We start from the raw sequence: 15446 nt of genomic DNA, 5'->3' as shown, positions 1-15446 counted from the left end.
GAAAATGTAAATGTTATTCTTAATTTCTAATAATATATATTAAATTATAAAGTATTGTGTGACAACAACTAATAATGAAGTTAACATTTACTAACGAAAATGTTGTAAGTATAAGAATGTAATGCTGTAAGTATAAGAGTGAAATATTTATCATTCAAAATCTCTTCTTGTATAGTTGGTCCGTACCTATTTTTGTCCAATTGTAATAGCAACCTCACCACATTTTATCTGCAATTACAATTAGGATAATTGCATATGGTAATTTAAAACATTATAGGATATTAATTAAATAAGAGAGATAGTGATGACAAAGTAGCATAGAGGATGATGACACTACTATGGTTAGAAACATGGTGAGGCTGTTATGGACATAGACATGCCTCTTTCTTCAACCACATCTTTTTCTATTTCCATAAACCCTCAACTTCACCTGAATTAATAAAAATCATTTTTTGATCACACCCTTTTGTTTAATTTTTCTGTTTTATAATTATATGATCTGAAGGTTAAAGATTGCAGAAGGTTCTTCATATGTTCTTCATTGGTGGGTTTGAACTTTGCTTTCTGGATTTTTATTTTTTTATTTTTTAAAGCTACCCTTTTTTATGTTGTTCATCAAGGTTGGATTTTGTTGGATTTAATTTGATGTTGCTTTCATCTATTTGATTTTTTATCATCTGGGTATCATAGAGTAATCTCTTTTTTATTTTTATCTTTTTGTGATTTTATTGCTTTTTTTAGTTTTGCTCTGATTATAATAAGCAGAAGAGAAAAATAATAAAAAAATTAAAATGCATAGTTGCTTGTAGTAGATGATCACTCCAATTCAAAAGCTTGTGGTGAATGTGTGTCTTGCAAGTCACCATTCTTATTTTTTCTTTATGTTGACGGTTTAATAAGAAACCTTTTTGAGATTGGATTTGGTTATTCTTGCTTTACCATGAATGAATGCTTTGCTGTGGTTTCTTCAACTTTGTTTTCTCTGATATATTTGCTTGCTACTTTACTGATCAGTCACTAAGGTTTTAAAATTTGGGGTTCGCACCACACTATTTTGGTTTTGGTAAGTCTCCGCAACTGCATCATAGTGACAATTGTGGTCACATCAACAGATCAACTGTATTTCGTGCAATTATTCGTCACTACCATAATTGCGATTGCAACCGCAGTTTAAAATCACACCCTCACTTCTATGTATACGAATTTAACTGATACTTTATCCCAGTCTATTTTTCCGGCCTCTCGTTGTTGGGACCTTGTTATATGAATCTTTTTTAAAAGCATGGATTCCATGTTTGATCAGTTTAAGGGTCTGATTAATGTGATTTATTATCAAGGGACAATTATTGTTAGAATTACTGTAATGCAGAAATTGACAAATATGTCAGATGTATATGATTATGTGTTTTGTTGTTTTTAACGTGCTTCTGTTGTGGCATTGTGAACTCCATGATTAATGCATTAATTGAAATTTTGTTTCAGGCATATGCCAATGCCAGTATGGTGGTCTTGAGATCTATTCCGGTCATAGTTCTTGGTGATATATGATGCCCTTGAGTTTCTGCATATGCACTGCAAACAAGGTGGTTGTAATGTCTCCAATGTGGATGCCTCCGGGAGATACTTAGTAGAGAAATCTTCTCGGTTTAGAATTACTTTTGTAGGATTACTTTATTCCAATTTTAGTTACAAATAGGTAGTATAAAACAGTTGAATAGTGAAACCGGTAAGGTTGGGAGCTGGTATTGTCCTTAGATGATCGGTACGTTTACCGTGATCATGTGGTAAAACAGCAATAATGAAGCGAACAATATAAATCACAGAGGCATCACATTGACAATATAAACTGTAAAGCAAGCTTTGGGCCTCTTCACGAAGATCACTGTTTGATTTAAATACCAGTGATGGGCTTGCCACAATCACCTTCAAGTGAAACTGATGAAAAGATTGAACCAGTGTCTGCATTTCTGCATTGCTCACCGCAGTTTTCTGATGCAAGTCCCTCTAATATAAACATCATGAAAAGTGTAAGCACATGTGGACCGGATGCTTGTTCCTCGGGATCCTCATTTGATGATTTCCCGAATTATAGAGCAGCAGTGGAAGTGACTTCCAATGTACACAGTTTGAAGATTGGTTCAACGAATATAAATGTTTGTTCTTCAATAAATGGACAAGGTGTTCATGTCCCTGCTTCTAGGGTTGTGGGTTTTGAATCAGGGCGAACAAGTACTCTGACTGATGAGACAATTGGAGTTTCAGCTTCAAACTTTGATTCTTCCGTTTTTACTAATGTTGCAGCCAAAAATACTGGACCAGCCAGTTCAATGGTCAGGAAGCGATTGTTATCCCCACTGAGTAGCATGCTCTCCCCGAGTCATTTCAACGGTGACCCTCTTGATATTAGCTGGGAAAATAACAAGACTAGCTTCCTTGTTAAGAATGATAATTCCCGAAACTCCGTTGCACAAGATAATAAGAAGGCGAATATTGGATGTAAAGATAGTTGTACAATGCCTTCTTGTTCCTGGTCAAATATTTGCTTGGAGCGAGAAAATGAGTCGAGCAGTAATGAATCTTTTTTTCTAACAGATGGTCCTGTGCTGGAAAATGGAGGACTACTATCACATAGCATGCAGAGTAGTTGTCTTCCCACAGCCGGAATTGATCAGTTTAGCGGATCAAGTGTGTTAAGATTCAAAAGTGACACAATATCTATTTCTCCTAAAAAAACGAGCTCTCCTCTTTCCTTGTCACCACTTGGTCCTAAATTTTCTGAAAGGATAAAAACTGCTGGAGGATGTAGGAATGCGACAGAGATAGACAATTACAATAGAGCTTTAAGGAGTATAGAAAATTCAGTTAGAAGATCTAACTCATGTTTTGTGAATCAGAAGGAAGATAATTTCAGAATTTCGAGCAAATCTTTTGAAGATGCTGAGTTGGTTTCCGAAGACTTCTGTCCATCTTTGCTTGAAGATATTTCTGACATAAGCTGGCCACTATCTCAAGAATCACCACCGACCTCTCACTCGATGCGGTTCACTAGAAGTTTGAGTGGGCTTCCAGTTCGGAGGTCCTTGGTTGGTTCATTTGAGGAGTCTCTTTTATCTGGCCGGTTCTTATGTGGAAACCTTAGTAAGGTTTGTTTGTATGCTTCTTACTTTAAGTGTCTGCCTTTAAACATATGACTGGAAGGTTCATGACTACTTACCTACGGCTACTTGTTGCTATTCTTATATCTGTAGAAAATCGACGGTTTTCTGGCTGTGCTAAGTATTACTGGGGGTAATTTCTCTCCAAAATCACAAAAGCTCCCATTTTCTGTAACTAGTGTTGATGGAGATCGCTACCAATTGTACTTTGCATCAATAGACCTTGTGGGGAATTCGTCATCAAACAAATCTAGAGGCCAGAAACTGAAGCGGTCATTTAGCAATGACGATCCACAAATTGTCAAAAGCCGCGTGCGGGTACCAATGAAAGGACGGGTACAACTGGTATAGTTTTATTTTCTAGTTTCATGGTTTTAACACTGTCTTAGTGCAATCTATATGTGCCATGAATAAATAATGGATTACTTTCAACAATCATGTGATTGCTATCATCCAACAATCAGATTTTTTTTGTGTAGTGAGTGAACCTTGACGCAATGCTAAGCTTTGCCTCCTTGCAACGTGGAGGTCATGAGTAGAAATACTAGAAATAGCCTCTCTGATTGTGGGGATTAGGCTTCATGCATTTGCTCTCCCCTGGCCTCTCCATGTAGGAACCTCGTGCACTGAACTGTCTTTTATTTATAAAATGGCTTCCCGATGATATAAAGCTCCCGTTTTGTAAAGAGTCCTAAGGGGAGGAGGGGGTTAGACCCACTATGTGAGTCTATAGCAGGCTTCCTTACCTTGCATTTTCAAGAGGTTGATTCCACAACTCGAACCTATGACCTCTGCGTCATATGGCGACTTCTCCAACTGTTGTGCCAAGGCTCCCCTTCTTCGGTGCATATTTGCATTTATTTATCTTTTGGGGGTAGATTAATGTTTACTTTGTTATGCCGAGGTAATGATTTTTTATGAACTTAAGTTGATGAAAATCTGATGCTTTCTTTCATTGCTTATCCAAAAAGTGACTGTCAATAGAATTGGTGATTCATCTTCCTTTATGTTTTAATTACTACATATGTTCTATGTTTGGCACAAATGATTTGGTAGAAGAGAAGTGATATCAACCATCCTTCGTGCCCGGGCTTCGGTATTTATATATAGGCCCACCTTATTTATATATTTGTTGCTGAGTTTGACTTGTTCTAGCCTTCATTTCTTATCATCTTCAAAATTAGAATACAGATATAAGATTTTGAGGCTTAAAGGTAAACACTAAGCTTTAGATTCTCTAAAGTGAGGAGTGCATTGCTAAGACTAAGGTGCATATATTTATAACAGCAATGACAAAATCAAATGTATCTAATGCACCTTCGGTGGTTGTTATTTTAGAATAATATCCTTAATAAGTTGTAAAATAATATTTAAAAATTTATCATTACAATTAACAAGTAACAAATGAGTTTTCCTGAGTTAATTTTTATGCCCCTCCAAATTTTTTCGCAAACTTCTGACACTGAAGAGAAGGGAACATATGCATATTATTTTCCCTTATTTACTCTTTAAATCCCTTTGTGCCGAATATTTACCAACTACTACTGTAATAGTGTGTAAGTAGTGCTGCATTGTTTCTTGTTCTCTTATTATGTGGTGGAGTTGACATGTCCAGTTTGTGAGTTTCAATAAATTTATGCAGATTGACATTCTGTGTAAGGAATGACTTACTCTTATATTATGAAATCCCTCTTCAGGTGCTAAGCAATCCAGAAAAGACGCCTATTCACACTTTGTTTTGCAACTATGATTTGAGCAACATGCCAGCCGGTACCAAAGTACGATTTACTGCAATATGAATGAATATCTGCCTCGATTGATCTGTACTTTTTAGTTCCTACTCTGACATGACTGTTCTTACCATGCCTATTTTATCGGTGAACTCTATTCAGACTATGATTGTCGATGTTTCCAAATTTGTGTACACTTATGTTTCTTTTTAAAACTATAGCACAATTGGTTTCTTATATGTCAAGCACTGATTTCTTGTTATTATTCGAGTAGACATTCTTGCGCCAGAAAATCACCCTGGAATCTTCCAGCTCCACTTCCCGTAACTTGAAGCAAGGATCGACAGTTGTGGACAATGTAACCATAGATAAGGGGATTGCAGCAATACAGAATAATCGCGACATTTTGTGTAGTGGAGAAGTAATGCACACCGATTCCATTAATGATGTAAACGAGACAAAATTTATGAATCAGAGAAAAGGAAATAGCTCTTACTTGATGGATTCAGTGAACCAAAAGGATCCATCCAAGCAAACTCACATGAAAATGCTGAAAATTCCTTCCTTAGTAAAGCATGATAAAATTTTGCCTTCGGATGAATGTGAGAGGAATGAAAGAAAGGAATGTGTGGATAAAACATGTGATGAATCTGGAAAACGATTGCATTCATGTTCAAAGGTCAATGAGAATTCTACAGGTGGTGGTCCACTTCGATATGCTCTTCACCTCCGGTTTATTTGTCTTTTGCCGAAAAAGACTATAAGATCAGTTCAAAAATGCAGATCAAGTTCTCTTCCAGAAAAATCTGGATTTGACATGGATGGAGAAAGGAGATTTTACTTATATAATGATATGCGGGTTGTGTTCCCTCAACGCCATTCAGATGCAGACGAGGGGAAGGTATGTCCTTGTGTTGTGGCTTTGTGACATCATTGCATATTTTTCGCAGCGCCTTTTCTAAAAACTGTCACAAATTATATGGCTTCTGTCTTCAGACTAAATATCTGGAAATATATTAATCTAATTGGTAACTGATCATTATGGTTAGTTCATTATTCTTGTTTTTGGTTCATTGTTCTGTTACTCTAGGTAGCATTGTTTTTTGTTGCTTTCTTTGGTCCATCCCTTTTAGTAGAATCAAAGTATTTTACTCTTCAACCTGAATACATATTTCCTTGGGTGGTGGATTTGATCCCCACACTTGAAACTTAAAAGTAGTATCCGAAACAGTAGACCACAGATCACAACTTCTATGACTGATAAATGGTATTCTTCATGGGTTAGTGTGAAACTAGTTTGCCTGTTTTCAGTTTTTGGATGGCATGGTTCGTTAGCTTTTTGCGCGATCATACAAAATCGTTCTTGTCGATTACACTTAGGTAGAGCAATGCTAGCAACATTATTTTTTCTATACTCTCTTCAACAAAATCTTTATTGGATGGAATTCATGCGAGACGCGCTAAATAGAGTGGAACCATGTGATTTGGTAGGATCTATGCAAAGTTCACTCAATATAAAATGTGTTGCTAGCATGCATTTCTCCTAAGTAGCAATTATCCTTAGTGGCATATCAACTCATGCTTTTGAAGGATGCTTATATGTCCTATAGTGTCTTGTAAGGTGCATGAGTTTGAAATTTGGTGATAGATGCTTTAGCCTTTAACAATGTTTTATCTATTCACTTATCTCTAAAATGTTAAGCACGAGGCTCCTACTTTATGGGGTCTGGAGAGGGTAGATGTACACAACCTTACCCTTGTAAGCAGAGAGACTGTTTCTAGGCATCCAGGTTGAACCTATGACCTCATAATGTCAAACTCACCCTCTTATGTCAAACTCACCCTTGCAACCTTATGTCAAACTCACCCTCTTATCAACACGCCTAAATGCAATAGATAATTTAGGATGTCAATAACATTTCGCTGCGCGATGTTGAGTGTGTTTGTAGTTTGCATTTCTTGGCTTTCCTAATCTCTAACAAGGTTTGTTGTTGTCTATTTGGCAGTTGAATGTGGAATATCATTTTCCAGAAGATCCAAGATACTTCAACATCAGCTGAAAAATCTAGTTTACCTCTCCTCAGAAAGCTTCATATTTTTGCCTGAACTATTTTTACATTATGTCATGTTGGTCATGGCCCTTTTGAAATGGAACTAACCCTTTTTGTAAATACTTACAATTTCAATAATCTGATGCACTAATACTCAATTACCATTGAATCAACTTGATTAAATATTTTGTGGAGCATGGTTTTCTCCTTAATCATTTTATAGACCCAAATTAGCATGTGAGTGTGCACCTTAAGGGTATCTTTAGATTAGGAATTTAGAGGAAACATCAGGGGAATGAATTGGGAAAATTTTCTTTTTAAAATTAAATGAAAGATTAAAAGATTGCAACAGTTGATTGGAACATATAAATTAAAGTATATAAATAAAAAAATCACATAAAATAAGTATAGTTAGAAAGCCCTTTTATTATTACATTGATTATTATCCTATACTCATTCATCTCATATTTTTAAAGAAACTCCTTTTATTAATAATACATTGATTATCAATCCATAAGGATATAATCATTTTAGAATAATATTTGTTCCTCATTCATCCTCTACAAAGTTTCCTTTAATCTTAAAATGGTAGATAAAAAGGTGATATTGTAAACTTTGAAGAGCTTCACCTATATAATTAAAGGACATCTTGAAACAAGAGATTACATTCTTTTGTAGAATCTGAAGCAAAGTGGATAATTTTTTCATTATAGATGAAACAACAGTTTTAACCAATGAAAGATGACATTCCTATGTAGAGTCTGAAAAAAATGAGGATTGACATTATTGTCAAAATATAAGACAATATGTTTCTTACTGGCACTATTATCTATTATTAATAATAGAAAATCATGTATTATTAATACATAAATACTAAACTCTATTATTAAAAGATATAAATTTAGTTTAATATTTATATAATGTAAAAAAAATTACAATGCCAATGTGTTATTCATCATTCATCTTTGCTATTTTTATTAGAGAGAAAAATGTATGCATTGACAATGTAAGAATTTTATATACTAAATCATCTATCATTCATATTTACTCATCGCTGCTTCAAAAAAAGTAATAAAAATAAATGTTGGATAATGTACTAATCTTTACATTAATCACTAATATTATATAAATATTATATTCTTTTTATTTGAGAATGAAAAATGAAGATATGAATAATGGATAATGGAGTGGAAGAAAAAAAAAAGACTCTTATAAGCCATATACCAATCTCATAAATTTGGGATACCTTACATTTAGAGTGAATTATGTTACTACCCCACTTTACATACATTTCATATTCCAATAGGAATTAGTTCCAGCAAATTATGTTACTCTATATATTACATTTCTGCACTAAACCCATCACACACTTGAGGAGATTTGTAGAATTAACACTTTATATTATGGGAATCTCAACTTAGGAATGTAAAGTTCTTATCTTTGGTAAAATATTAAAAAAGATTTCAACAGAAACAACATGTTTGAGAATCTAAAATTATTAAAGATATGTAAATGTTAGATTAATTACCAAGAATGCATTCTCACTAAGAAGAATATATTCCCACTCACAAATGTACAACAAAAGGATGAGAATGTCATATTCCCAAGAAATATCCACTACCAAAAGTGCACACCAAATTGTTTTTTATGCTCACATTTTTAATTAAATGATTAACAATTATATTTATTTTAAAATTTTCTCCACATCTTGTAAACAAAAAAATATTTTATTCAAATAGTATTTTTGAGCCATCTTAACTAATTGCATATATATATATATATATATATATATACACTTTTACATACATTATCCTATATTTGTTATTTTATATCATTTGGTTTATTCTTATAGCTTACTTTTAACTCTGATATTATACCTTATATATATATATAAATAAATAAGTATATGTATTATGAAATGAGAACAATTCTTATATAAAAATTGTGAGAACAATAAATCTAAGTTTTACAACTATATATTGATGATTAAGATCAAAAGTTAGTTATTAGTTACATGATCATTTCTTTTAATTCTGATCGTTCAAATAAATATTGTAAAAGAGTCATACAATTATTAGTCACAGTTATTTATCATACATTTTTTATGACAAACATCACATTCAAGATATATATATATATATATATATATATAGTGAATATGGTAAAATTACTTAACATACATGTAAATTAAAGAGTCATACAATTATATATCTATTTGTCAAAAAATATTGTAAAATATACATACATATGATTATCATGTGATCGATAACTACCATCCATGATTGGGTGTAAGACCCAAATTTATTTTTCTCACAGTTTTTATATAAAAATTGTTCTCAATTGAGTCATTTATATATATATGAGAAGTATCAAGTGGGAGAGCCTTATAATTTAAATTTGCTATTTCTCTCTTACGTATCTACACAGGCTCTATTCAGGAAAACTAGCTTGTAATTGTGAGCTTGTAGTTGTGAATGAAGCTTATTAAACTAGAACTGTTTGGTAAAACGAATTTTGTAACTAAATGAAATTTTAAAAATGACTCAAAAGAACATACATTATTTTTTATTAATTGAAGTAATTAAATACATAGATAATTCAATATTTTTTCCACAATTAAGTCACATAAGTTTATAATATTTTCCATCATTAACACTATATATCAATGTTATTAATACTGTATCGCTTATCAAATCGATCAGGATACTGGTAAAATGGCAAATAGTCAAATGATGCAATTATAACCAACCTACTAAGTTTTGATGAAGACAATGTGTTATATGGAAGCTTGAAGACTTGAACATCACAATAAACAACATACCGAAAAATCATGGTCAATGTCATAGAACTTAGGATTGCTTTTATATTCTAGAGTCCAAAGATGCTTGCCTAGTATTGAATTTAGGTTAGGTAAACCCAAGATGGAAGTGTCTCACAAAAATTCTAAAATTAAAATCATATAGGTTGAGGCATCACATCTACATACATATATATATATGATAAGTAAGATTCATGCATTTGCATTAAGCATACATGTTTTTGTGCATAAAGGAATTAAACATTTCAAAAATCATGTTACATGATTCATCATATAAGGTGTTTGCCATATATTTAGGAAAAAACATTTTTAAACAATATTAATCGATTAACTCATTTGATAATTGATTAAGTCCTGGTGAAATTTGTTAATCGATTAAGGAAAGGCGTAATCGATTAAATGGAGTTACAGTAGCTAACCTCCTAGGATTTCTGCTTATTAATCGATTAAGCAAGTTATTAATCGATTAAGTCATAACTGAAAAATTGTTTTCAAGAAACATGCTAATCGATTAACGTGCTATTTAATCGATTAATATTAGTTGAGTCAGTTATGAACAAAAGTTGTTAGTTTGAAACAGAACAAATCAGTTTCAAAGAGAAGCTTTTCACACTTTCAATTAACAACGAAAAAGAACATAAAGAGAGAAAAACTCAAGATTCGTTGTGCTTAATTTTTAAAGCTATTTTGTTGATTCTTTGAGAAGTTTTTCTTGCATACATTCTCAAGAGAGAAAAGAGAGAAAGTCTTTTCCATCGTGCTAAACATTTTCATTCAGTTGAAAGACCTTGTATGATTTCCACATATAGTTTCTAGGGCTATTTGTGAGATCTTTTGTCAAGGTTATAGAGCCAAATTCAAAGTCTATATCCGCACAATCTTGTGTGCAAAGTAACTCGGCAAATTTTCTATTATTTGAGGATAATGCTCGTGATGTGTGGTTGAGAATCGACCGTCTTCACAAGGTAGGGAGTCTTGATTCGAGCGATAGTTTCGACTGGGGCCAAATTGCGCGAACGGTGTGGTGTCCAAGTAGGCGTAGATAGTGGTCAAACCGAGCTTGGTGGTTCAACGGTTTTAAGAAAGAAGTTTCTAGTAGGATTATTGGAAGTGTAATTGTAATTGAATAACATTTCTGATAGTGAAGAAAAATCTCCCATATCAACCGGGAGGCCTGGATGTAGTTTTCAAGTGGACTCGCAAACGAACCAGGATAAAATCCTCGAGCATATTTTCTCTTTCCCTATCTCTTTACGTTTCTATCTTTACTTGCTTTCTGAGTTTATTTGCATTATATGATTAAGTGCTAATTGATGTTAACATGTTGATAATCATAAATCAATATTGAGATAGTAAAGATCAAGATTCATCACTGTTTTCAAATCAAGAAAAGTCTATTTTTCAAAGAATAAACAACCAGTATAATCGATTAACGTACTAACCATAATCGACTAACACAACTGTCTTTAATCGATTAACCATGTTGATAATCAATTAATTGCAGCAGCTTTGTATTATGCGCAAATATCGGAAAAACGGGATTAGTAATCTGCTACACCTATTCACCCTCTCTCTAAGTGTATTTATACCTCACTGGTACCCACAAGTGGTATTAGAGCTAGTACGAAGGTGCTAGCTTGGCCGCTAAATTTGTTGATCCTAGCGATTAATCACTATGGGTTCCACTAACCCTTTCAGTGGTGATGGCGCATCCTGCAACCGCCCTTCGGTCTTCAGTGGCGAGGGATACCCCTACTAGAAGGTGCGCATGCGAATCTTTATTGAGGCAATCAACACGGAGATTTGAGACTCTGTTGTAAATGGGCCTTTTACTCCACTACACTTGGTAGATGGTGAACCCAAAAAAAAACCAAAGGGATTGTGGACTAAAGAAGAGAAACGTAAAGTCCAGCACAATCTCAAGGCAAAGAACATAATAACCTCTGTCTTATCATACGATAAATTATTTCGGGTGTTACAGTGCCTAAATGCAAAAGAGATGTGGGATACTTTGCAAGTAACCCACGGAGGCACAAGTGAGGCTAAGCGCGCAAGATTGAATGCGTAAACACATGAATATGAGCTTTTTCGTATGTTTCCAAATGAATTGATTAATGAAATGTAGAAAAGATTCACTCATATTGTTAATTACTTAATTGATTTATATAAGAGTTTTATTATTGGTGAACTTACTAACAAAGTGTTGCATTGTCTTGATAGGAAATGCCAACCCAAGATAACAGCAATAATGGAGTCGAAAGACTTAGACACAACGCCTCTATCAACTCTCTTTGGAAAACTCCAAGAGCACTAAATGGAGTTGGGATGCTTAAAAATGCATGAAGATTCAGACCGAAAGAAAAAGGAGATCTCTCTAAAAGCTACATCATCACAACCACAAGAAGAGAGAGACGATGAAGATTCTAAGTCTGAATTAGATGATGAAACCTTAACTCCCCTAGTTAGAAAAGTTGGAAAATTTCTCAAGAATAAAGGAGGGTTTAAGCACTTTCAAAAGAAAGAGGAAAGTGATTCAACCAGAAGAGGCAAAGTTCCCAAAGATCGCCTCATTTTCCATGAGTGTGGCAAACCGGGCCATGTGAAATACCAATGTCCGAGTAACCTCAAGAAGGTTGAACATGATAAGAGCAACCCCCAGGACTTTATGTCCAATAAGGCCTACATAATATGGGATGTACAGGAGGACGAAACAACAAGTAGCACATCCGATGAAGAGGAGACCGCCAAATTATGCTTAATGGCAAACACTCAAGAAATTGGCAGCACAAGCGATCCGGATGACACGGGTGAGGTACACTATTCTAACTCTTCTTCGTGTTCTAATGAGTCTCCTACTTACGATGAATTGTATAGTGCATTTGTTGAGTTGCATAAGGAGCTAAAGAAACTAGCACATGTAAATGTAGATAGGAAACGAGTCATCATGTTGCATGAAAGTAAATTAACTAAAATACAAGATGAATTGAATGAATTAAAACTAGAAAATGAGACTCTAGATCTTATTTAATCTTCTTCCTCATGTAGTTGCGCCAATAAATTAATTGAGACTCCTATATGTGATCAATGCGATGTTTTAAATGCTGAAATTTCTAATTTAAAGGATAAATTGACAAAGTTCACATATAGTAGTTATAACCTGGATAATCTACTTGCTGCATCTAGAAATGTAGGTAATCATGGAGGCCTAGGCTATAAACCAAAGAATAATAGAAGACCACATAGGAGGCAAGTAGCTCACATGCATAACAAGTCTAATCATAACATGTCTACATGCTATATTAGAAAAAATGGAGTGCCTAGTGGCAAATATGTATGGACGCAAAAAGGGCAAGACTCCTTGATTACTAACAAGAAAGGATCCAATATAACTTGGGTACCTAAACAAGGCAAGTAAATTGTTTTATAGGTATGCCTTCGGACTCGGGGACAATACTAGTACTTGGATAGTGGATGTTCGAGGCATATGACGGGTGACAGATCACAGTTCCTGGATCTCTCACTAAACGGTAAATGTTATGTCACTTATGGAGACAACAATAAAGGAATGATACTAGGCGTAGGAAGAATTGGAAATGCTTCACAAGCCGTAATAGAGAACGTGCTATATGTCAAAAGACTAGAGCACAACCTTCTAAGTATTAGCCAGCTATCCGACAAAGGTAATAAGGTATCTTTCAACTCAAACTGTTGCATCATTCGTGACGGGATAAATAATAATGTTAAGTTTACAGGCAGCGAATAAACTACATTTATATGATCGATTTGGATGATGTCACCATTTTGTTTTCAAAATGTTTTATCACTAAAGAGAGTGACATCTGGCTATGGCACAGACGAGTGGTACATGTCCATTTAAAGCATCTAGCTAAATTATCATCACATGATTTAGTATTAGGATTACCAAAGCTTGATTTCAAATCAAAAGACTCTTGTGACACTTGTCAAAAGTGTAAACAAGTGAAGAGTTCATTTTCATCTAAAAATGTGATATCCATAACAAAGCCTTTGTAGTTACTCCATATGGATTTTTTTGGACCATCACAAATAATGAGCTTTGGTGGTAGCTACTATGCATTGGTAATTGTTGATGATTTCTCTAGATATACATGGATTTTGTTTCTTGCTCTAAAAAGTGATGCTTTTAAGTCTTTTAAAAATTTGGTCAAACAGCTACAAAACCAATTTAATCATGAGATAGTGTATATTTGCAACGATCATCATGGAGAATTTTAAAATTACATATTTGACAAATTTTGCGAGAATCATGGGATCCTACATCAGTATTCGACTCATCGAACCCCTTAACAAAATAGAGTTGTTGAGAGGAAAAATCGAGTATTATAGGAGCTAGCTAGGACAATGCTAAATGAAAGCAAGGTCCCTAAGTATTTTTGGACCGATGCGATGCATACTGCTTGCTATGTAATAAATCGAGTACTACTTAGGCCTACACTCTTAAAAACACCGCATGAATTACTAAAAGGCTGAAAACCTAATATTTCACACTTGCATGCTTTTGGATGTAAATGCTTCATATTGAATAATGGTAAGATTACTTGGAAAATTTGATTCGAAAACTGACGAGAGAATATTTTTGGGGTACTCTGTTCATAGTAAAGCATATCGAGTCTTTAATAAATATAATATGCATGTTGAAGAGTTTGTCCATGTAAAATTTAATGAATCTTCTCCGAAAGAGAAGAGGAAGGTTTTGTTAGATGATGTTTCAGGTGCCCTGGAAAATGCATACACAAAGAACATGGAAATCGAGAAGGAGGTTCAGGATGATGAGGAAAGAAATTCATATCATCAAGAAATGCCAATAGTGTGGAAGACAAAGAAAGATTATCCGCTCAACAAGGTTATAGGTGATATGTAACTCTCTACGAAACTTTTGCAATTTTGCAGCATTTGTGTCTCAAGCGAACCTAAGACCATAAATGAGGCCATAGAGGATGAACAATGGGGAATAACTATGCAAGAAGAGCTAAACTAGTTTGAGCGTAATAACGTGTGGGACTTGGTCCCTAAACCTAAAGATCATCCTATAATAGGCACAAAATGGGTGTTTAAAAATAAATTAGACGAATCTGGTTTGATTCTACGAAATAAGGCACGTCCAGTTGCCAAAGGGTATAATGAAGAAGAAGGCATCGACTATGATGAAACCTATGCCCTTATTGCGAGGTTGAAGACTATCTGAATGTTATTAGCCTTTGCATCGATAATGAACTTCAAACTCTTTCAAATGGATGTAAAGAATGCTTTTTTGAACGGATATATTCAAGACGAAGTATATGTAAATTAACCGCCCGACTTTGAAAATCTTAAATCCCCTAATCATGTATACAAACTCAAAAAGGCGCTATATGGTCAAAAGGAATCTCTTAGAGTTTGGTATGATAGATTGAGTAGCTTTCTATTAGAAAAGGGATTTCAAAGGGGCAAAGTTGATACAACTCTCTTTATACAAAAATCAGAAAGTAATGTCTTGTTAGTACAGATTTATGCAGACGATAAAATATTTGGTGCTACCAACGATTTACTTTGTAAGGAGTTTTCTGATCTTATGAAAGGGGAGTTTGAAATGTCGATAATGGGCGAGCTGATATCCTTTTTAGGACTACAAATTGTTAGGTATCAGTGGTTACAATACACCTAGAAGGGGGGG

The 15446-nt window shown here is 34.1% G+C and overlaps 1 protein-coding gene across 1 annotated transcript; it reads left to right on the top strand.

The window, feature by feature from the left end:
- Positions 307–7119, top strand: LOC109355045. The gene is made up of 6 exons (XM_019597950.1): positions 307–544; positions 1483–3143; positions 3249–3500; positions 4853–4933; positions 5160–5786; positions 6892–7119. The coding sequence occupies exons 2-6, from the start codon at positions 1905–1907 to the stop codon at positions 6943–6945; spliced, it is 2253 nt and encodes a 750-aa protein (XP_019453495.1). The 5' UTR covers positions 307–544; positions 1483–1904; the 3' UTR covers positions 6946–7119.

This window comes from Lupinus angustifolius, chromosome LG08, assembly GCF_001865875.1.
Source record: "Lupinus angustifolius cultivar Tanjil chromosome LG08, LupAngTanjil_v1.0, whole genome shotgun sequence".
In the NCBI taxonomy this organism is placed as follows: domain Eukaryota; kingdom Viridiplantae; phylum Streptophyta; class Magnoliopsida; order Fabales; family Fabaceae; genus Lupinus; species Lupinus angustifolius.
The sequence above is the reverse complement of the archived record's forward strand: the minus strand, read 5'-3'. Positions and strand labels throughout refer to the sequence as shown.